The 25,086-nt window shown below is 35.6% G+C and overlaps 1 protein-coding gene across 4 annotated transcripts; it reads right to left on the reverse strand.

The window, feature by feature from the left end:
* Positions 1–5,732: 5,732 nt before the first annotated feature.
* On the reverse strand, positions 5,733–24,442 carry LOC107809288 (uncharacterized). Of its 4 annotated transcripts, XR_001653372.2 has the most exons (32): positions 23,880–24,431; positions 22,265–22,727; positions 21,916–22,170; positions 21,604–21,816; positions 21,361–21,492; positions 21,121–21,250; positions 20,984–21,030; positions 20,793–20,894; positions 20,593–20,700; positions 19,174–19,316; positions 19,017–19,111; positions 18,847–18,925; positions 17,737–17,788; positions 17,580–17,660; positions 14,923–15,018; positions 14,729–14,832; positions 13,367–13,823; positions 12,121–12,156; positions 11,731–11,932; positions 11,519–11,652; positions 11,190–11,370; positions 10,856–11,091; positions 10,648–10,743; positions 8,816–8,902; positions 8,682–8,714; positions 8,450–8,584; positions 8,310–8,370; positions 8,126–8,181; positions 7,987–8,043; positions 7,763–7,883; positions 7,016–7,228; positions 5,733–6,474 (listed from the first exon to the last, which is right to left on the reverse strand). XR_001653372.2 is itself a non-coding variant. In XM_016633891.2 (31 exons), exons 1-31 carry the CDS (start codon positions 24,254–24,256, stop codon positions 7,092–7,094), a joined length of 4,506 nt encoding a protein of 1,501 aa, XP_016489377.2. In that variant the 5' UTR covers positions 24,257–24,404; the 3' UTR covers positions 6,598–7,091. The 4 variants fall into 4 exon arrangements, 2 of the variants coding, with proteins under 2 accessions (XP_016489377.2, XP_075094532.1); XM_016633891.2 differs by lacking the exon at positions 5,733–6,474 and having other exon boundaries at positions 6,598–7,228; positions 23,880–24,404; XM_075238431.1 differs by lacking the exons at positions 5,733–6,474; positions 10,648–10,743 and having other exon boundaries at positions 6,598–7,228.
* Positions 24,443–25,086: the final 644 nt, after the last annotated feature.

Consider the following 25,086-nt stretch of genomic DNA (forward strand, 5'->3'; position numbering starts at 1 on the left):
GCTAAAGTCCGGGTAGTTTAGGACTCATAGCATGAATTACTTGTGTAAATTGTATTCTTTGGTTAATTAATATTATTTGATATATATACATATTGTGAATTGTTAGATAAAAATATCAAAGGATAGAAATCTCATATACTTGATTTTCTGTTTAAATTAATTAATTGTTAAGAGAAATTGTTCTTTCTGCTGAATTTATCTTATAATAAATATACTCTCATTCTAGAGGTACATAAGAAAATGTCCTCCTTTCTTGTGGAGCGGGCCGAACGCCTCGGCAGGATAGATGCATCTATGGATCGTGCCGCACATCCCTCGGTAGTGTACACTAAACTCTGGATCGGGCCGTACGACCTCGGCAGAAATCGTACTTGAATTGCAGCTTGTAAAGTTATTTGATATATTGGAAATTTATTGAAATTGAATTGCAGCTTGTAAAGTTATTTGATAAATTGGAATTTTTATTGAAATTGAAGGATTTAATTAATAGATTGGAAATTATTGCATTTTAAGGATTTTTATTATTTCTGCTAGTTGAATAAAATTATTGTTAACTCTGTGAATCATGTTGAGTTGAATAATTATAATTTATTCCATTTATTATTGTTGACCCTTAGTGGGTGTCAAAATCTGTCATCTCGTCTCTACCACTTCGAGATTAGGCTTGATACTTATTGGGTACACGTTCATGCTACACTTGCTGCACATTTTATTGTGCAGGTGCATATATGTCTAGCGGCCTTGTGGGCGCAGAGGTGTGGTTAAAAATTGTGGGGACATAGGTGAGCTGCATTCTGTATTACGATTAGCAGCTAACAGAGTCTCTTTCAGAGTTATTATATTTTTCCTGTCTAATTTGTATTCCGGACAGATGTTGTATTTTATTTTAACTCCCTAGTAAATGCTCATGCACTTGTGACACCAGGTTTTGGGAATGGTTGTGAATTGTTTAGAAATTTAGTTGCTAAAAGTATTTATCATTTACTCTATGAGTTTTATCTTTATTATTTCATTGGAGAAATTTTGATTTCAAAAAAATACTAAAATGGGTAATTAATCATACTTTTATGTATTGTTGGCTTGCCTGACAGCGGTGTCCGGCGCCATCGCGACCTTTAATGGATTTTGGGTCGTGACAATATATATGTTAGTTTTGTCATTACTTTTCTTTTGCACAATAAAGCTTACGTTACTACCACTTGTGCGTGTTTAGCTATGGCGTTGCTTAGAGAGAATATTATGGCTTGCCGCAGGAAGAGGAAGATCTCGATGGATACCACCACCTATGATCATATTGTTGATGTTGACGATGATCATGGGTTCTACAATTAGTCGTTGGTAAAAGAGTTTGCAAGTTTAATTTGCTTCTTGATTCCTAACTCTCGAATATATTTTTTCGTTCAAGATATATATATATATATATATATATGTTGATACTTAAGTTTCTTTAATTTGCTTCTGTGAAACAAAATATCATCTGTAAAAATTTACGAGTACAAAGGAGTTTTGACTTGTGGTTTAATTTGAAGCAGATCATTAGGTTGAAATTTCTAGAGTATACGCACAGTGCTATATGTTTTATGTTCCCGATTTTTTGTTGGTGATCATGAGAAGTGAAGCAGTGATAATTATAATTGTCTGGTGTACACTTGTAAATGACTTGATCTCATGATTGAGGCATAGTTGTATATATCTATATATGATTTGCAGGTAAGCATTGCAGCTAAGACAGTTGATCCATTCATTACTAAATAGAGATCATTTTGCCATGCCATTTAAACAGCTAGCGTCAGTTTATCATTGATAATTGGTCTACTACAGCATCAAAAACTAAAACTGACAATCAACTCAAGGCGAAGGAATTGAACCTCAAAAGACACGTTTAGCAGAATCCAAATCAAGCATCTCAAGTTCATGATCTTCTCTTGTCAGCAGATCTATAAAGGATATTTGCTGGGGTTGCTGCAATATTTGATGATATTGACAACGACTTTGTAAGTTCTGATAATTGGGCCATTGCTGCACCCTTGGAACTTCTTCTTCTGGTGATAAACAGTACTGAGTATGAAGGAATTGTTGTTTTGCATTTTGTTCTTCAATCAATATGGAGCAATTTTCATCCCCAATTAGCAATTTCATAAAAGAGAAAGACGGCGCCGACCCTGATATTTGATCAGAGTTTTTGCATGGGCTTATAATCTTGGATGGATGAACTATTGCTCTTGGCTTATAATGTCTTGGCCATGTATTCTGTTCCTTCATATTATTACTAAGGAAATAATTAGGACTCACTTGGTTCATACTGGTCATATTTTGGAACTGCAAATTTAGGCCACTAGATTGGTTATTGCTTGTTCCCATAAGTTTGGTCATTTCTTCTCTGGAATTCACACTTTTTTCACAGATATTGATACCTTTATTTCTTCTTTGAGCATAAAAATCTTCAAAATTTTTAGTCTTCTTGTTCTCTTGATGAACCATTTTTCCTTTTCTCATCTTAGCATCAAATCTTTCCCAAGAAGTATTAGGAGGAATAGGAGGGGAATTTTGCAATGATTTCTTCAAACTACACACTTTTGTAAGTGCAAGCCTCTGAGCTGTTTCTCCCAAATCCTTGGCAAATTCCAACTGGCTACTCACATAGTCTATGTTCCCATCAACCTAAAAATACATATTGGACAAGTAACGAAGGCTAACTTGAAAATATAGGGAAAAAATACAGTAGAGAGAAGCAATCATCAACTTCCTTATTCACAATGTTTAAAATAAAAGAAAATTAAAAAAAAAAAGATGAAAATTATGGATATTGAATCTAAAATATTAAAAAGCGTATACAACATTAAAGTGAAACGTTTCCACGAAACGACTTGGAACATATTGGATGGACATGAGCTCAAGGCTTAAAACTTGTGCATTGAGTAAATGTCTTGTCTTATTTAAGCCACATGTTGCCAAGAGGAGTCAATATGTATTTTATGTAGAAAGGTTAATTTTTATTTTTTTATTTTATATATATATATTATATATTGAATTTCCTTAGCTCGTTCATTTACTTCTTTATATTTTAACTTCCCCTTAGTGTAATCCTAACTCCGCTACCAATCGAGGCATTAGTTTCATGAGACTTTAGTATATCTGAAGGGAGTCCCACCTTTGAGTTCTAATTTATTTGTGTTATTTATACAGAAGAATAAAAGATATTGTATTTTCGCTGAAGTAAATGTAGAGTGCATGTAACTTACAAGAGCAAGCTGATTCCAATTTGTTTCTTCCTCTGTTGTCAGAATTTCCATATATTTGTTGAAAACTGATGTTTGAGGATTCCAGGTTTTGCGCCTTTCCTCTTTATTATCACTAATTTTAGCATTTCGAGCCCCTCCACCTATACAATATACATACATAATTAATTCATACTAGAGAAAATAAAAGGTAAATAAACAACTCATTTACCTTTGCATCGTCTAGTATTTGACTTTGAACTATAGGAACACTTGGGTCCCCTCTTTGTCTTTGTTTCCTTCTTATCAACACATTTCTTCTCTTGTGAAGCCTCTTCCACAAAAAGTTTGATGGGATCCTTATGTAATGTTTCAAAGCTCTTTTGGCCTACCTTTTTGGGTAACAAATCCTGCCAAAAATAACAAAGTTAAAAAGTGTTAATTGTTTAATGTAACATCATTTGCAACACCTCATTAAAAAACTAAACTCTTGATAAATTGTGGCTTCACTCTCAAATTTTAAAAATAAATAAATAAATAAATAAATAAATAAAGTCATATGTCAAATGCGTATCATACTGCTTTGGATAAGAAGTGGTTAAGGAAATATACGGAAAAGCAAATTTTACTTTTTTTTCAATAAAATAGAGAAAATCAGATACATCTCACATCAGAAGCGGATCCAGGATTTAAATCCTATAGGTTCAATTTTTAAAGTTATGGGTTCATATCTACTATTTTTATAATTTTAAAATAATTTTACATACAAATTTTTACTCCACGTCAAAAGTTATGGGTTCAGTTGAACCCGTAATCAGTACACTACATCCGCCTCTGTCTCACATGCAAATAGTATCGTAAAATGAAAATATATGACACCATTCACTATGCAGATTTTCAAAGAGTTTAGTTTAAAGAGAGAATATGTGAAAGACAAAATTAGCCGCCATTATTGTGAATCTCTTTGAGAATGAATTTCATCTCAATATTTTTATACGGTCTCTTTTATATTCTCATCGAAATAGTGAATTTTTTATCTCCGTCCGTCAATGTAATTAAATTGACAAACTATGTTAACTTTTCGTTCAAGTTCAATATATTTCTCTTTTGCTGCCTTATCATTATACACTGATTAGTTACATAATATTTGGTTATCAGATCGTAGGAGATGAGTATGAAGATGGCAAAAAGTAGCTCTTGTAGTAGCCCATGAAGATCCCTATGGTGTGATGACATAGAATGAGCCGATGTTTATACAAATAGCCGGTCGAATTTACTTTTTACTTTTTTTAGCTAGTATACATAGATTATACAATCATTATATATATATATATATATATATATATATATATATATATATATATATATATATATATATATATATATATATATATATATATATATATATTATACATTTGACGCACTGACTAATTCCTAAATAAACAGCCCTTTGGAGTACCTACCTGATGTCATTTCTATGAAAATAATGTACTATGGGCCTAAGCATAATATTGTTAGAAAAATGACATTGTATAGCCTCTCTCAAAATAATAATCGTGAATTTTTTATCTCCCGTGAATGTAACTAAATTAAAAAACTATGTTAACTTTTCGTTCTCGTCCAATATATCTAACGTGAATAGTTTCGACGGCATGCTAAAAGTGATTGCTTCTAAATTCCACTGCTTGGCCCAATCGCTATGACATACTTAGACCCAATAGTCTAGGGCCTAAAGTGGGAGGAGAAAAGAATTTCTTCCTTTTAATTTTTATTTTTAAAAGATCGTGAGAACTGGGGATTGATTTTGTGCTTGTGAGAGATCTAGAACCGCATAAAAAAATATACAAGGAAGACAAAGAAAAGATACCTGATGAGAAGGGGAAGCAACAACATTACCAACTACTTGTTCTATTCTTTTGGTCTTTCGGATTTTCTTCCGAACATAAACAATTGGCTCCTTTGCTTGGTTGTTTGACATAGACATTAGAATTAATTAAAAACTTGATGGTTCTCTGTTGCTAGTTCTATTTCTCTTTCAATTACTAGTAAAGCAAACCAATCTATTCCCAAAACAATGCAAGTTCTTTATAAATGGAAAAATGTTTCTTCTTCTTGACCTTTTTTGTCAGCTCAACAGTGAGAACTCATTAAAATTGAGATGTGAATGAATTAGTTACAATTAAATCACAACCGACAAGAATCCATAAATAAATAATGCAACTAAATATTATAAATAGGAGAAATCTGAAGTTTGCTTGTTTTAAATTCGCATAATCTCGTATAAACCAATTGAATACGGCTGGGTTAAGTCAAAAAGAGAAGTATCACATTATTGGTCGATGGAACAAATAGTTTGTTTTTTTCGAATGAAACAAATAAGTTAAAAAAAACTTGCTGTTTTATCTTCTTAAAAATACAACTATACTATGTGATAAATTTCCATTAACTTTACAAGTGAAAATGGCAGTTTACCCCTACAGAACAGAAATTATGACCAATAAACTATTAGGCCGCAAAACTGAAAACTAAGGTGATACTATACTTTAGCCAGTGAAAAGGGAAATGGAAGAGGAAACCTAAATAACCAACAAAGGCTCCCTTTCTTGAGCACCTTGGTGCCGTAGAGAAAGAGATTATGGTTTTTTCATCTTTTACTTTTTTTGGTCTCCCATCCAGCATTGAGGGTATAGCATTCTCTACCAAATGCATAACTCAAATCCAAGACCTCTAGTTAAAGAGGGAGGAACCACAACCTTTGGTTTTTCATCATTACTACTACATTTACAGTTTAATACACACTTAGCTTCTGGCATTCTTCGTTTGGCACGTTGGTATGAACAGCTCTGACCATCTTAGATCTAATATATGGGTTCAAGGAGGTTACGTGGATGCACAATTCTCAAGCGCAATATCAAGTCACTAAGAATCCAGCACATGCTAATTAGTCGCCAAATTTTCTAGGGGGGAAAAAGGTGTTTCCACATTATCCATGTCAAAGGCATTCAGAAAATTACAAGAGCCAGAGGAATCGAGCAAACTTCGATAATGATGGCTAATTACAACTTATCCACATAGGAGCATGGAGTATGTATCAAAAGGACACTGTGCAGAAGCTTTCAAACAATAGATGCAAGCTGCTGGTGTGAAACCTAGGGGAAGCCCATTTTATAATTTCCATGTAAAAAATATTGCCAACAATCCCTGATTGCAACACAGCAATAAGGGCTAAACCATAACAGTTCTTCCCAAGGCTGATCTGTAAGATGTGCATACCAGCAAATACACGAAAGAATCGTCAGATTATTCCATTGTTTAGTCTAGAGGCACAAACAGTCTAATGTTTCAGAGGGCATAGGCAATTTACAATTACAAGAGTCAAGGCATCCAATTTCTTGACTAAATTCGGATATCAAATTCTTAATTTTGAATAAAACTCAATCCTACATATTTACAAACTATACTAAAAGTACAGTTAAGTATATTTTCTTATAGTTTAAATATTTTAAGACATGTTTGAGATGTTACATTCAGATAAAAAACTGTTTTGACTTCTCAAACTATAATAATATAATAGTTCCTCACTACCTCTTTCTTTCAAACGTCATATGGGGCAGTAAATTACGGAATTCATGCCTATTTCATCATTTCTCAGATTGGGAACCAAGCATGAGGTATGAGGGATGGAATCCACAGCAAATGAAGAGTCGTAATAAAAAAGGATGGGAAAGTCCCTAAGGATCTAGTCACCCACCGATCACGCACATCACACATAAGAGTTAGAAATCAATAGCGCTCACATAATTGTCTTGAGTCAGCTCTGGCTGTGTCGGATATTTTTTAGGTCAGCTCTTGTTGCTTGAATTAATGAGGTCCTCATTCACCAGCAATATCTGTGGGTTCATCTATAACCATATCTTCCATAGAAACATTGTCCATATTGTCATTTTGATCATCTATATATGCTTGGGAGCTTACTACATCCCCCATCAAATTTTTATGCTTTAGATTGCCTGCCAAAATGAAGAAACGGGTTAAAGCAATCAACACATGTGAGGATGAAATTCAGATACATTTGGACTGCACAAATTTAAGCCTGAAGCATCAAGAACTTCTATGAGTAGACAAAGCTAGCTATTGATGCAGCAGAATTGTTAACAAACTTCCACATATATGTGGGGACACCAGAAGCATAAAACTTGAGCATTATACTATTCTAAATCTGAAAAAGGACCACCACACCCTCAGCTTTAAAAAGAAATTTCTCCTTGCATCATTTTGGCATAGGTTCCAATGCATGTAACAGATGCGACGAGGGAGACCGCGAAAGCCACCGAATGGGCCAGTCTTTAAGTTCTCCCAGATTAGAAATTGATACTATTAGATAAAACAAATACGTGCATGTATTGAACATGGAAAGATTTTGGCTTTTAAATCATTAAAAATAAAAAATAAAACTTTATTAGCACATAGAATAATATTATAAACCATCATTTGATCTGCTATCTGATTACAATAACAGGTCGGTAAATACAAGGGAAAAATACCCATCCAAAAAGTGCATCCACTTGACGTTGAGTGAAGAAGTTCCTTGACACGAAACAAGAACCGCTCCATAGATCTCTTGGTGATTGGGATTTTGCTGGTTATTGTTGTTTGTTTCATGCCCTGCCAGAAAGAAAAGAAAGCACAAATGATAGTACAAAAAGATGTCTAGGCCGCAACAAATGAGCGTATAGACTGACAAAAGCATATGGGATTTCTGTCAAACCTTTGCTTCTGAACACAGCGTCTGTATAGTTCTCGTTGCCATCTGAAGCTCTCTAACCTAATAAATATAGAGACTCCTTAATCTAAAGTCAGGTTTTTAGCATCTATGATGGTTCAAGCCAGTAATTCACTCATCTTACCATCTGAATTATATGCTCGCGCTGCAATTCAAATTGCCCCTGTAAGAAATCAAAAGCTGAAGACATTTGTTAATTTCAATACGTCATATTTCGTTAAAATCACAAAGATGAGGCAGAAGAAATCACCCTCCCTTAACTGAAAAAAAGAGGTCCTTGTACCCTGACCCATGATAGAGGTAAGTACCTTTGAGGAAAGAGTCAACAAACTTCCCACCAAACTTGACAGCAATTGCACGGACGTTGACCTATTAGTCAACACCAATTTTGTCGGAATAAGAAAGCTGAGTGGCAATTAAAATAAGAAATTTAAAGCAAGATAACCACCTTATCGTGAGTCTTGCACATGTTGACTAAAGATACAACCACATTAACAGATTGTTGTAGTTTCTTCAGAAGGCATTTGACATCTTCCATCTCAACACCACCCCTGGCTTTCTCCAGCAGTGAAATTTCCTTGACCTAAGCAGGTAAAGAACATAACAATTATATTTTTATCATGGAAGTTCCATCAGTTGACGTGTAGCTTCTAAATAGTATACAAGATTTAGGTACCCACCAAGCGATTAATCATAGCAAGGTTCTCTTCATGCTGCACCATTAAATCATCTTCAGTAAACATCTTGTTTAGCGCGCATATAATCTCCACGTGCAATAATGCACACAGAATTGAGTGCATAGTGGTAATCTTACCATTACCCGGTACCAAATGCAAAATGTTGCAGGACATAGAGTAGGAAAACAAGAGCCATCTTCCACTGCAGATTTGCGTGATGAAACCTGACATATAAACAAAATACGATTAAATTGAGGGTTTGCCGAGTATCACGCTCACAGACCACTAAGCAAATTAAATGCCAACATTTTCACAATTACCATTCTCTAGAGTAAACAATTATAAAGTTAGAACTGAGGTTATTGTTTCTTAACACACACACACACACATATATATATATATATAAGAAACATTCAAAGACATTGAATTTCAGTTCTTAAATTATTAATGTCCATACACATTCAAATCTTGCCACTTAATATGCAAATTGGGTATTGCTACTTTCATAATTTTTCCAATACGTTTGAAGCAATCAACAATGTAAATGCACTTGGCCATGTGTATCTCCTGGTATTAAAACTTTACCGAGACCCCTGATCTGCCAAAAAAGTAGGGCATGCATACACTCTCTAGATTGATTTTAAAGGGTAAAGATCCTTGGTCAAAACCATGTCCACTTGTCCAGTAGACAACCATACCAGTCACCACCCAAGTCTGCCTAACATAGATAAACTCTGAAGACTCAACAAGCCAATTGACTCATAAATAACAGCAATCAATTAACTGAGATATATTTACTGACATTTCAAATAGGGAAGTACATTTTATTGCATCTTCGTTACTAGTGAGCTTCAAATAGTATGAGATTCAGGCAGAAAATCAACATAGCATGCTACTGTAACTGAACTTATTGGATTGTTGGTGTTATTGCTTGTTGCTACTGCTTCTTTTTTCGTCTTCTTTGAGCCGAGGGTCTGCAGATTACAACCTCACTACCTTCTCAAGGTAGGGGTAAGGTATGCGTACACACTACCCTCCCCAAACCCTACTTGTGGGATTTCGTTGGGTTTGTTGGTGGTGTTGTTGTTATGCTAGTGTAATTGAAGAAGTAAAAGTAACTAATAGTCTAATACATGAGGGGTCGTTTGGAGGGGTCGTTTGGCTTAGAAACAAGTTATGCAGGGATTAGTAATGTAGGGACTGTAATGCACGGATAGTTATTTTGGTTATTACATGAAGGTTTATTTTTGTCATTTAGTGATTATCCATGTGCTACTAATCTCTGCATTCTTATTCCACATTCTATCAAGCATAAAATAATACATATATTCCCGCATAGCTTATGCGCAGAGGCGGAGCCAGGATTTGAAGCTTATGGGTTCGGGGTTCTAATCCTTTTAAGTTAATGGACTCTAAATTAATAATTTGTACATATTCAATGGATTTTTTAAGACAAATACATGGATTGGACCAAAGTGACTGGGTTCGGTCGAACCCATACTCGATGGGCTAGCTCCGCCTCTGCTTATGCGAGCTTCCGTTATGCAGAAAAGAAAATTTGAAACCAAACATTCTAATGCATTATACTAATTTTTATGTGGAAAAGAAAATTCAAACCAAACATTGTATAAAACAATGTTGAATTTTATGTGGAGATTATTTTCTCCATTACAAGCATTACCTAAGTGTATTAAACAAGTACATAGTAGTCATGTAGTTTAAGCTTACTTTTAAAGACTAAAGGGGGTTATGAATACTTTTTGAACTTCAAGCCCTATTGCATAACAAATATCTCGCAGCAGAAGGTTTTGATGCAATATTTTACAAATTTAGGGAAAGTTTAAGAGATAAGCTCACAGCAGAACTTTTGGTGCAATATGTGAAATATTTAGCAATGTTTTCACATTTGGTTCAATCACGACAAATGATCTGTCTAAGCATCACTATGTAAACCACCTAATATATGCACCTGGGGCAAAACAGAGCATGCAAGTTCACTTAGGGAATCGGAAGTGGACTCGCAATTTTCCAAGTAAATTCGCAAAAGCTTTTGAATGACCTCTGCCTGCAATTAAAAATTAATCAAACTAGCAACCCGAAGAAAATATATTGTACGGTCAGCTGTCATTCAAGAAACACGATAGTTGATGTTTGCTGGAGAAACTAGATTAACATACTTTGACTTTCTGACCATCCTCAATGTCATTAACGCCATCACACTTTTGCATCAAAAGTGTGTAAGCAAAAGTTCCCAGCTTCTTTGACAGAAAAGAAAGTAGCTCTTTCGAAAAACCTGTGCGAATATCTTTTCCAATATCATCGAGATCGTTATCTAGTATAGTTCGGATAGAGGAAAGTACTGATTCTAAGCTTAACAATATGTCGGATGCCAAAGCAAATGAGACAGCACGTGCTGCAAGGAAAAAAGTCAAGTGGTAGAGACCAACATATTCTTCCTTGATAAATGAAAGAAATATGTGAACCAAAAGAACAAATTCAGAAGTAGCATACCTGAATCAAAGATAGTCCCCACGAATGAATATGCACCAGCAAATAAATAACCTATGTCTCCTGGTGACGGAATCAATTGCATGCCTTGGAAAAAGCAGTCTGTCATGCTGATTGGCTGGAATGCCTCCAGAAGATCCGAAAGTACTGACTTGTCTCTCTGAACATCCGGAATGTTTAGCATCTGTAATTGGGGTGAAAGAAAAGGAAACAAGAGATACAAATTTGATCAGAAATCTAGTAAGGAAAAAGAAAAATTTCCCCCCCCCCCCCAAACAATTTCTTTTAGTTTTTGTTTTATAGAGGGGAAGAGTAGGAGCGAGATATTTTACCTTGCCAAAGCATTGAAGTGTCTCTTTTATGACAAATCTCGAAACTGATGGTCTAATGATTGTAATATTGGGTATATCAGGATTTCCAGCAAAGGCAGAATGAGTTTTCCAATGATCTGGGCATATCTCTGTATCTGCATAAACTCTGTGTAAGATATCAAAATTTGGCTTTTTTTTTTGGGCAAGGCATTCAACAAAGTCTGCTGTAATACCAGCTCCAACACCAGATACTGCAGAATCCAAGTGCCTTCTAAGAGAAGGAAATAGTGGCTGAATTTTGCTTATGAACTCTATTACTTTCATCTCACCAAATGCAGGAGGAACACTCATGCGCCTAACCAATATATGCCTTCGTGGACTGAAGTAGTCCAGCTTTCTGTTTAGATCCCGCAGAATATATAGACAAAGGGGCAACTGGAACCACAAGGGAGTTAGATATTCTCAAAGATGAAAGTTTAAATATAAGTACATTTGAATTTATGCACAAATTTCACAATATTATAAATTTAAACATATTAAAAAGGAAAAAGGAACTGAACACGTCCATGAGAGGTTCATATACCCTAATGAAGAGGGCATGACTAAAGGAGCTCATTAAATACCTCAGAAGCGGGATCTGCACAGCAGGAATCCTGAGTCTGCGTTGAAAAACCATACTTAAACAAGTTAAAAACGCTGTACAGGCCAGCAATGATTTCTGGCAGCTATTATGTGAATTTACACAATGCAAAGAGATATCAAGTGTCAACTTAATATCAGAATTGTCTATCAGTTCACAAGAATCTCCTCTCTTTTTTATTACTCTTAATTGAAGGAAAAAAGTTATTGCATAAATTGTCAAAATAGCACTAGAGTTGTGCCTCAAAGGACTAATGACCGAAGAAAGATATGTTACTTTTCCGTTGCAAATTAGAACAAGGGAAGGTAAGAACGGAAGGAAAGAAAGATGCAAGTTAGCAATGAAATCTATCAACTGATCACAAGAGTAAGGGCTGAGTTAGTAGACCAATCAATCAACTAATAATCAGAGCAAAAGCATATATGGATTTGGTCAGAAAACTAGTTCTGATTATTTGGATGTGTTCATTCAATAATCAGTACAATAATAACTACTTTCATCAGAGTAATACTGTGGCTATTAGTTCAAAAGGCGATATTCTCACACAAGACAACCAAATACTAAGCAATTAATGAAATTGTTTTGATTAGAGACATTGAATATCATTTGATAAACATTGCTCAAATCAGATAAAATAATTCAAATAAGATAACTCCTAAATCTTTCATCACACAACTAATTCTTTTGTTCTGGAAAGGCGTTCTTAAAGTTCTATGTGCAGCTGATGTCGCTTTGTCAATACTCTATCGTGCTACTAAAAGCATTTTGTGCTCAAGAAAAATTTGTGAAACGGAAGAAATCATAAAAATGCCTAAGGGTTGTATTCATGGTAAGTAACTCTCAATTATCTTCTTCATTATTTAGACACTTGATAAAGAACCTTGATTCAAGAAGCTAGATACAGTTCAATAGTCAAATAAAGGATAAGTATCAAGATGATACCACCAGAAAAGTAACACCTCAGCGGTGGAAACATGTTTTCTCCAGATGGGGCAGTGCAGAAGACTTTAAATGAAGCCCTGAGATGTAAGAAATACCGAGCCCGCAATGTCCAGATAGAATGGCCAGGAAATAAAAGGAAAACCAAACGAAGGTTATGCATTGGCTGAAAAGGGATTTAAAAGAGTGACACCAGCGAAAAGACCCATATACTTCAGGCACTGGCTAGCTCAAATCAAAACCCATTTAGACAGTGAAAGGAAGGAACTCATTAGAGACACTAGTACTACCTTCTGAAAAGCTAAGATGGCAAAGCATTCCAGCAAAAGAGGCCTGAATTTGTATCTTTGTGCTTCCACATGCTCCACAGTGGTAGAAACATCTATATTTGCTAGTACATTAGAATTACGTGGTTGATTCCCTGATGACTCAGGTACGCTACCTTTAGAACACGTTCCAGAAGGACTCACGCTTGGTTCTTGGCTTGGAACTGCACCTGATTTCCTTAGAACATCCATGATGGTTGGCTGCCTAAGTTTTCCATCAGTAAGTGGTGCTTGGCTGGTCTTTTTCTCTTTCTTCTTCTTTTGTGATAAACCACCATTCCCATTACCATGCTCATTCTTAATCTCCTGAACTCTATTATGATCAAGCTGGTTCAGTGACAAGGACTCCAGATGAGGTTGGAGTTCAGGTAAAGAAAAGGAGCACTGTCTGAGGGAACTGTTTAGTAAGCTCTCCAGGAATCTGCATTAGTAAACCTTTGTTAGCTTTATGAAGTTCTGTTGTCACAGCATGATTCTTTATTGATAAAGAACTGACTCATGGGTTAGATATCATGCAGTTGCTGATGCATATGCATATTGCAGCGTAAAGTTGCTCGAGAGAAGGAACTTCAGGGTTCGTTCTCAAAGAAAGCACATTAAGGAAGTTTACAATAGAAAGATAACACATCCAGCCAGGCCTCACATTTGTTGAATCAAAGCATAAAATGAATACAGAATGAAGGCCATTCATTTGTAAGATGTATTGTTAAAAATTTATAAATCCTGTAACCTGTAAGAAGGAAGATTTTTATAGAACTGTTTCAAATCACTCTGCAACAAGTGAAGACACAGATAATATACAACAACAACAACAACAACCCAGTATAATCCCACCAGTGGGGTCTGGGGAGGGTAGTGTGTACGCAGACCTTACCCCTACCCTGGGGTAGAGAGGCTGTTTCCAAAATGACCCTCGGCATCCTTCCCTCCAAGAACTCCCCACCTTGCTCTTGGGGTGACTCGAACTCACAACCTCTTGGTTGGAAGTGGAGGGTGCTTACCATCAGAGCAACCCAGATAATATAAGTTAAGCAAATATTACCTTGTACAGGAGTGGGTTATATCTTACTCTGATAGCTAACAGAAAATTCAAAGAAACTAGTGGGTGCCCATTTTACAATACAGGGACAAACCATTTCCTTTCACTTTTAAAGGTGAATGGGATCTGGGAAACAGATAATCCTCCTTTATGAGTTGTTTGTGACAAAGATGCATGAAGATGAACAGAGTTGATAACTAGTTAGGAGGTCAAAAAGGGTCCTCAAAACATGCAGGGCTCAAAAATATATCATGCATGGCATACTGGAAAAGTACATGAGCACATACACGAGGTTCCTCAACCGCTTAAATAGTTTAAGAGTTATCTCCTCTCTTGTTGCTTGACTGAATGCATCACATTCATTGACAGCTTGAGTACAAAAGGCATTGAGCTACATAATATACCCGAGAAGTCAGATAGCATGCTTAAACATAATATAACTCACCTACAACACATTGGCGAAATTGTCAACAATACCTACCAGTTCCCGCAGCCAATTGGCAGCATAGTACAATGACAAGATAATGATTTGCTTTTGCTTTCCACTTAAAGAGCCCCAAAGTGGTTGAGAGAAGAACTGACACAAATAAAATGGAGATTATTAGCACACGGAGAAGTATGCAGCAAGTATAAGCCTGAATAGTTTTAGTCATACGCCTATAAACTGCCAAGTAACATTTTTTTTTAATATGTAAATGCATCTTACAGAAGTGAATACTCAATATACAGGTCATACAAAATAAATGGGGTACAAATCAAATTTGAAATAACAGTGGAAGCGCGAGGCATTTGAAGCCAGAGCGGATCAATTTTGAACTATTATGCCCTCTATAGTCTATTGCAAAGTGAAATTCTTAATTTGATTTTGCAATTTATCAAGCGATTGTTGAAAACACGAATAGTACATTGTTAATGAGAGATATGGCCATATATTGACCTTTTTTTTGTTTTTCGAAAATAGAATAGAGAAAGTTTCATTTGAAAGAGTAAATGTGAGAGCAATATAAATTTTTATCAAGTGCAGTATGTTCGATAACTTTTTAATCAGTGCAGTATGTTTGGAAACTTATCTTTCAAAAATGTGATCATTATTAGGGGTGGGCACAGCGTGAAAAAAGAAAATTGGACATTCAGTTTCAAAGGGAGGAAGTCATATACACATGGTATTTTTCTTATAACGTAATAATTTTATTAACAATATGGGCATAAAAACGTACAAGAAGTATACCAAAAGCATAGAGACCCTACAAAAAGATATGGTTCTCTACTAATGACATCCAATCTTCTATACATAAAGGAATCTCACGGGTACACCAAAAAGAAATAAGGCATAAAGGCTATTCCTCAATTGTTCAAAGTTCATTGCAACATCTTCAAAAGCTCTCATATTTCATTCTCTCCAAACGACGCTTGAATCAAATTACTTGGAACATGCTTATGTTGCAAAGCAAGCCAGTGCTAGTTGGCACTAGGCTCAAAGATCACACACAGGCCTCTCCATGGGCTGAAGAGCCCACCCAACGCCTTTTACCTACCCCCTTTTCAACCTAGTTTCAGCATAGAAAGGCCTGGTTTTTATGGAAGATGCAAAGCAAGCTTAAACATATGATTTGTATAATTTACTATTCCATTTTGTTATGAGATTAGGTGTGCTCCATAAGGAAAACCCAATCCACAACTTGATTAAAGCTTATTGAACCTGGTCCATGGATGAACAAAATAAGGTTAGACTGATTTTCCAACCTTGCCTTGACAATTGAGTCAATTTAACTTAATTTGTTAAAGAAGAAACATTAAAGAGTTAGTTTGACTGTGATGATGTTGGTAATTAAGTTAGTTGGGCAGGGAACATAGATTGAGTTGAGTGAACTACCTTCTCTAAAAGCTTAACTTATTAGAGAAAACAAATTTATACATTTAACCTGTACGATGGCAGTATATGCAAGCTAATTTATTTTCCTTAGAGTCTTAGACCAAACACAAAAAAGAATTTTAACAAAAGATGATGGTACTCAAACGAAGACGTTTGACTTTTTTGACATCACACACTAAACTGTATACTTCCAGATCCTCTAAAAGTTTAAATTAATATAAGAACACTTAATATGTTTTCAAAACATAATATCACAGTTTGGATTGAATTTGTTCAATGGATCTGACTTCATGAAACTTACGAGATTATTATGTAGTGAAGTTTGTGGAGAAAAGATTGTTGAACATTAAGCAAGCCTCAAAATGAGAATTATTATCACAGACAATAGGAGCATGGGAGTCACAGTTTCCGTTGGTCATGCCTAAGTACCATCCACTTCCTCAAAATGGTACTTAGCCACCTCTTACTACATATAATAAAGTGTATTCAGTATCAACTTTTCACTTTTCAACATCGCAAGAAGTCAAAATTTAGTCCATCACTCTACTTTGGCCCACCTGTCTATACCATTTTTGTACACCAGGGATATCAGCCAACAAAGCCATATCCTCAAAATACTGTTTTCAGCTTATTCATAATTCAACAACAACAACAACAACCCAGCTTATTCATAATTCATTTACTAATATCATGCATATTTCAAATTACCTTATTCACTATTCTACAAAGTCATTGCCTAAGACATTAAAGCATGTAAAAGTCCAACATGACATTCAAAATAAAATAGGTGGTTGAAAATGAGCAATAATATGCCCACCCCAATTTGGGACATAGAGGTGATTTAAACCTCATTTCTCCACCTTTATGTTTATTTAAATAATTTTTAATCCATAGTCAAAATTTCCAAAAAGTGCAGTTTAGAGCACTAATGCAGGCACGTCTTTTCATCTCCAAAATTAGATGATGATGTGAACTATCTCCTGCCAGCTATTAATAGATGCTAATCTTTTATTAACTTATAATTATCTCATGTAGTAGATGACTAACCTGATTTGTATATATTGCTTAGACATTGGCCCTTTGATTATTTACAATTACAGAGATTACGAAGTGGGAGGATGATCACAAGCTAAAGGCAAATTTCATTTTGATCATATAAGTTAAAGGAATGGATACAAAGGATCATACAGTTGATCGCAACTAATTTCGCAGTGGGTGTGATTGAAATGGTTTATAAGAGTAACTGGGAAGGTACTGAATCCCACCTTAGAGGAAGGAAGGTGTATAGGACAGCCAAGAAGTGCATCAATTCCTGCAAGAGATCCTTGATTTGCCAACCTCTCAGTCTGACATAGCAATGAGATCAAACATAGAACATTCAAGGATTTAGAGGATGCAGTTTTTGAAGAATTGTATACTTACTGAAGACAGCAAAACAAAGTTTGCAGGAAGAATTTGCAGTGATGAAGCAGCCCTGCATGAGTCATATAATATGTGACCATCTATGCAGAACAACAACACTAACAGGCAGAAATGTTACCAGAACATACATCTATCTCAGGATAATTATAAGTCCAAGGTTGTTTACAGGTGATTTTGACTCTGGATAGAAATATAACAGAAATTCATTTATGAGCAAGAAAGGAGTATCAGGAGAAATTTAATCAAAGACACTGCAATATTGGTGTAAATGTCAAAGTTTTCCTCAAGCCCCATACAACATCTTCAAGGTGCAATGAAACACCTCCTGGCCGCATTCTATTGGCAAAATTTCATTCCATGAGTTAAAAGAGAGCAGTAGGATTAACTGACAGATGTATATGGCTAAATTAAAGTCACTCAACAATTTCTGTAAATGTCAGACTTCCCTCTAACCTCAGGAAATGTCCTTGAAGTGCAACAAAATATCTCCTAGCACCTTTTTAGCATATTTCAGAAAAAATGAACGATGGCAATAATGGTATTCCCAAGTGCAACAACAGAATTTGATGAGAAATTCCTGAAATGGTCCTCCATCAGAACCATCCACCCAATCTTTGCATTAACAAAATTACTCAAAGACCTCATCCTAATATGCCTTTGAAGATTTATTCCATTTCAGTATGAACAAATATGTTTCAGTTAGTAATTTGTTCAGGTTCTAGGGTGAGGTTGATCAGGATAGAAAAGGACAGGAAGCAGGAAAATAGGAGAGACACATGGAAGATATAGGAGATGGAGGGGAGAAGGGAGACAGGATTCTATCTGAGTGAAGCTAAGACTAAGACAGCAAATAATGTTGCATCAAATTCTTTCAGATCGACCATTTTAATTCCAAACCCCTGGTAACCTGGTTATCAAAAGATCAAGATCCCCTGGATAAGCTAGTGATTCTCTGGCTTCAGAGTTTAAAGCCAGTTAGTAAAAGTGGAGTAAGCAAAAGTAGGCGTGTAACATCTTTAATTTCTGTTTGTTTCATTAATCGAAATTCAGCACATAATGATGTATAAACTTTTCAAGCAGTAACATAAAGGAGATTGATTACAAAATTACCGCAATGAAGAGGATACAAGTGGCAAGATATTCAGACATATAGGAGATATGTCTCCATCGAGGTTCATCCATAAATCCCCTGCACTTATAAACAGAAATTAAAACTTCATTTGATGATTATTTAATGGAAACTGCTAGTGAAGTTTCTGGAATGCACGTGTGAAGCATACCTTCCAAACCACAATATAACTCTTTGACCATAAGCTCCCCACCGTCGAGGTCACACAAAAACTTTGATTCGAAGTCCCCAACATGTTTGCTTGTCCTGAGAGCAATGCACGTGTTATGTACTATAATATGGATTTTTGGTGATAATCATGTGCTTACCATTCTACTATGGCTGGATGAAGTGCCTTTTTCTTCAATGTTAAAGCCAGTTCATCATAGAACATAACTAATGGAAGTGGAAGCTGCTTGCAAGAGTTCATTGATGTTTCCAAAAGCTCCAAAGCTTCCTCGTAATTTGATTTCTAAACCAAACCTCATAAATTGAGAAGTATCATAATAAAGGAACTACGGCATGACAATGTTTAAATGATAGCTCAAATATCTGAAATATCATGACGAAGAAAATATGGAAATACAACATGACAAATTAATTCAACGAAATACACCCTAGAAATAAAATAAGACAACTCCTGAAACCGATGTGAAGAAACACGCAGCTTAAAATCTAGTAACTTGAGGAAAATATCAAATATCATTATGGTTCAGTAATTTTTGTATTGAAATACGATCAGCACAGTCACTCTCATTAATCATCAAAATTGTGAAGGTTAAAAGTGAATATTACCAAGCACTTTAATGATGATATATACCTATACTTATCATGTTCTAAAATAACACCTCACTTTGAAAATAGACTTAGGAGCTTTTAGGTGACAAAAATGTTTACCAGTAATAATAAAGGGAAATTATCAACTATGATACAGACATAGAAGAGAACTCGCAATAAAATGACTTCCGCTATAGGCATTATTGTAACACGTTGAAAACCTAGAACGCTAGCAGACAGATTTAAGGTATTCAGCAAAGCACAATAATCTCGCAATATAGCATATCTGAGTAGAAACCGCATGTAGCCAGTACATTTTCATATGTCCCGCCTTTTTCTGCAAGTCTCTTACTACTACTAGAACTCCATTACTGAATTCTCATAGTCCGTATTACTACTATTGGCACTAACAATTGTACTCCTTAGTTCCATTTTATATGCTATTTGCCTGGATAAGAAGTTTAAAAAATGTTAATAGACTTGTCTACTATATTAGTTGTATTGGAAGAAAATATTAAAGTAATAGCTGAAAAGTTAATTTGATAGAGAAAACATCACATCGAAATTCAAATTTTAGAATAGCTAAATAAATTTGAATTCTTAAAAGTTGTTTAAGTAGTATAATAATGGTATGCAGTGAATGGTATACGTTGGAATGCTACAAAATAATTTTGAGCCTCATTACAAATTAGGAGTCTGGTCCTGCTTCGAATTTATTGCTGAATTTTGTCTTCTAATTTCTATCAGTAGGCCTTCCTATTGAGATGACTACACAACATAACTATTAAATGAGTGATTAGCTAGTGCATAAACTGACATACAGGGCCACTAATGGAAATCAGAAAGACAAACTTCAGCAACAAAATATTGGAACAACGTCAGACAATACAAGGTTCAAAATACTGCAACATATGTCTTTTAATATGACCACTTGGAATAAGATAAAGTTGTCTCAAACATGAGCAGGCTACCTGAGATGATGAAAGTTGCTTTGTAGCTTTTGCATCCCCAAGGTAGGAGACTATCTTGAGAGTGCCAATTAAGCCCATCTTCTTATAAATGAGATCAGGACTACTCAGCTGCCAGACGATTTAAAGAGCATAAGTTGTCATTGTGACTCAAAAGAATGACGCTGTCATAAATACTAGAGAGTGTCATAGTGTCCATTTACCTGCTTTCTCACAATCACTAGTAGCTCATTCGAAATAGGAGATCCAAAGGACGCTGTACTTACTTGAGCAGAAAATGCCAGAAGACTGAAAGCTTCATACACCTGTAACGTAAAAGGTGTTGCTCAAAGACAAGCCAGGAAATGGCTTAAATCATGATGCCAAGAGAAGCACGGTTGATCGCACCACCAACCTTATGCAGGTTTTCAACACTAAATGTCTCCAAGTAATCTAGGATACCTGAAAAGAAGCACCAAAATAAGCATATAGCTAAACCTTATGCGAAATTTCCTAGTCTAGTCAGCATCAATACTGCACCAACAAGCACACCAGTTATATGAGAAGATAGTGGAATCAACTCCTGTGAGTACTTTGAGGCTAGGAGGACCAACACATCCAAAGCAGAACTCACTTCATGACTTATCCCAGAGCCCACATGAGTAATTAATGCTCCAAGGACCTTCATTTAAAAAACAACCAATTAGAACTACGGCATGCAGGATAACCTTTTGCATTTACTTCCAAAATCAGGAGAAACAATGTAATAAATGCTTGAGAAGATAATCTTACTTCTTGTCTTGAATAACTATCCACAAGCTCTTTGAATAGATATGTGTACATGTGAATGCCGAATTCCCGGGCTTTGGCTTCTTTGCAAGCCAGTAAGTACTCAGTTATGGAAAGGAGGGTAGGAAGATAATCCTAGTATAGAGCATAATAAGTCAACACGACAAAACTGCAGTAATATAGCTCGCACAGGAAATGGGAATGTAAGCTTTAGCACTGCGATAAATATCAAAGCGTAAACCATACCTGAGCCAAATCCTTATTTCCAGAAACACATTGATCAAACATTGTTTCCACTATACAGCCCTCAAGAATTTTCTTCTTCAGTAACTTCTCAACACTCTTTTGTAAAGGCTCGCTGTTCATGTATATAAGCATAAGCAACCATATGTCTATCACCTTATGATTCTGAACATTCTCAAGGCTTTTCAGTTCATTCAATGTCTCTTGGCAAATTACCTATGTATAAAGAGCAGAACTGATGTAAATATTTTATACCTACTGACAAATGACTCAATGATATTATCAAGTATATGGCAATGAAATTGTAAATCCCACTTTATTAAATCGAAGGCTTGTCCGCAAGGCATCAAGTATTGAAGCTTCTGCATTGTTGACGATTGACTTTCCCTTCATCTTACTCTGCTGTGTGGTCCAAACATTCGATGCTCCAACAAGTTTGAGCTGTTGTCGGATGTGTGAAATAATCCTACGAGTATTGGCTGGCGTAGCCAAAAGCAGTAAGAATCTCAATAGGTAGGGCATATGCTCCACATCAATTGTTCGGATACAAGATAACGCCACTGTAATGACCTTTACAAGTTTCAGAAAAAGAAAGTGTTATTCTGGTGAAAGTCAATATTTAGCATATTGACCATTGATTTTAATACATGTTCAACAAAATAACCTGTTCTTGCAACATATCATCCAAATGGAGGTTAGAGAAACAATCGAGCATGGGAACAATAATGGAAGAATCCTCTTGAAGCATCTCCTGAAGCGAATCTACGACAGTTTTGTTGTTTTTCTCCCCAATAATCTCAGGCAATGACCCAATTATCTCCTTCTTCAAGTGAACCGGGCAAATAGATAATACTTGAAACAGTTTTTCAGTAAATATTTCTGAGTCTACAAGGAAGTCAAGCCACCGGAATTGGTTCAGAATCAGCCTTGCTATGTCTTCTTCAAGACATAAAGAGGATGATCTCCCTCCAACATTTCCACCAGGGTCCACATCAAAATACTCAGGAAGCTTTTCAAGCAGCAAGTTTTGAATGTCTGACTGGATGGAAGGAACCAGTAGCAGTACTCTTGTCAAACTGTCGCTTCGTACTGATCCAAGTCCATCACGTCTTGAAGGTGATATAATGCTGTCGTGATCAAATAGCTGCTACAGTTAGATATTCTGATGAGAAGTTTTCTCGAGCATTTATTTCTTAATTTGGATAACAAATTAACAGTATATAGTACCAGAAGTTGTATTAGCATCTAATGTTTACAAGATGCACAAAAAAACTCTTTTACTTCTTGAGTTCCACTTATTGGAAAATGTTAGATGTATCGACACTGACTTCATAACGAATGAATCTAAAACCTATCCATGAAAACTGACAAAGTATGGAATATAGCATTCAGCATCTATCATTTCCCTATGTCCTATACACAGTCCCTTGTCAATAACCATGCATCACCCTTGAGACATCTTGTAGGCGGTTACAAGCTAGAGTGGTTCCATGTTTTTTGGCTTGTGATCAAAGAGTACACTTGTCATTTAGAACATAAGGTGATGCATTCAACATAAGCCGGTGGACTCATCTTTAAATTCCGGATATCCTATATAAAAAGAACAAGTAAACTAAACACAAGAGTATGTGCCTGTGTTTTTAGCAAGTAATACAACACCGGCTAGGAAACATATATATATATATATACATATATATATATATATAATACAACAAGAAACATAAAGTGCATTCACTGCTCAAAATGTAAATTGAAAAGTAACCGTCTGCAACCCCCCCCCCCCCACACACACAAAAAAAAAAAAAATATGCTCCCTTTGTCCCAACTTAAGTCCCGTCTTATTCAAAATTGAGTTTAAGTTATATACACTCCTCGATGTAAATAAATTTTTACACTATCAGATAACCCAAAGAATATCTATAGGTACGCCTACTTAAAATGTGAAATTTATAATTTTGAAAATAAGACAAGTTAGCTGCTACAACGTAAAAGTGACCTAATGGTGTGAAAGTTCCTTACACTGGCTGTGTGTATAACTCCTTCCAATATAATTATAGCTTTCTTATTTCTTAATAAACCTATTTGTTTTCATAGTTATATAACCCTCAAATTTTTCAAGATTCAGAATTTAACCTCAGAAGATGATGTAAGGCTTCCATGGACGCGCTATGATGCTTTACATTTACTTAATGGTGCAATATAGAAGTGACACTTTTCTTGTAAAATTCTACGCCAATTCATAACTAGTAAAATGAGATGAATCGGATGAGAAGCCTTACCGGCGAAGATTACCGGGAGAGTTAATGTAAGACGAGAAGCCTTGAACGAACTCAGACTTTAGAGAGGAATCGGATGAGAAGAGACGGCTGAGACTGTTCCGAAGCTTATGTAGGTCGGACGGTAGACATGGCGGACCCGACGGGTTGATCAGTGTGCAGCCTGCATCCGCTAGAACTGATATCATTTTCTCAGTCGAACTCACGGTTTGTGATTTCCCTAACTTTGGCGCTTCCGATTCCGAAGCTATTTGTGGAACATTTTCCTCAGCAGATTTGGGGATTTTGGCGGGCGGAGCAAAAGGAGGAACAAATCCGGTTTTGGATTTCACCGCCGGACGTTTACGAGAAGCGGTTTGGTTGTTCTGGAGAAGAACCATTTTTGGTTTTCTTTTTCTGCTAGGGTTTCTGAGATGAAGATTCTGCTGGAAGCTTGTGATAATGGTGGGAAAAGGCGCCAAATTTATGAGAAGTTTTGAAATTAGGAGAAGATAATAATTTGCATGTTCAGTCCAATGATGTTCTTTAAATTGAAAAGGTTTGCCGTCTACTTTTTGTAGTTAGGCCCTTTGTCAAATTGGGATTCTATCCACCTAACCCTAAAAATACTTGAGAGTCTTCGCTACCCCCTAAACTATTTAAATTAAACATAACACCACAAACTCTCAACGGAACGTTTTTAACAATTTTTCCAAGACAATGTTTACCCTCACTCCGTTTGGAAATTTCTTATGGAAATGTAATCAACACAGCCTTTCTCTTAGATGTTGATATTATGTTGCAAATTATTGGGAAAATAAAATATGGTGCAAATCACAAGAAAATATAATAATGATAAGATTAACAAACGGCTGTATTAGCAAATTCTTTTGTAGTCTAGTCGATTAGGGTACTCAGCTCTCACTCGACAGGTCGGGGTTCGGATCCAAGGCGACAGAAACGCTTTTTCTTTTTTACCTTATTATCGTCGTCTCTCTTTCTAATTTTTGTTAGCTTTCTATAAGAAAGGAAAACTACCCAAATATTTTGTAACACATGTTTGTTTTGCTAAACATAAAGGCAGTTCAAACTTTTTAAGACACTAGACTTGAGCAATATTGCAATATTTTAATTTTTTTAAGTTGAGATTCAGAGAATCGAACACCTTAATTCGATTTAAAAATTATTATTAAAACTCAATTTGTTGGATTGGATCGAAGGATTAAACTGC

Source organism: Nicotiana tabacum, chromosome 19, assembly GCF_000715075.1.
Source record: "Nicotiana tabacum cultivar K326 chromosome 19, ASM71507v2, whole genome shotgun sequence".
In the NCBI taxonomy this organism is placed as follows: Eukaryota; Viridiplantae; Streptophyta; class Magnoliopsida; order Solanales; family Solanaceae; genus Nicotiana; species Nicotiana tabacum.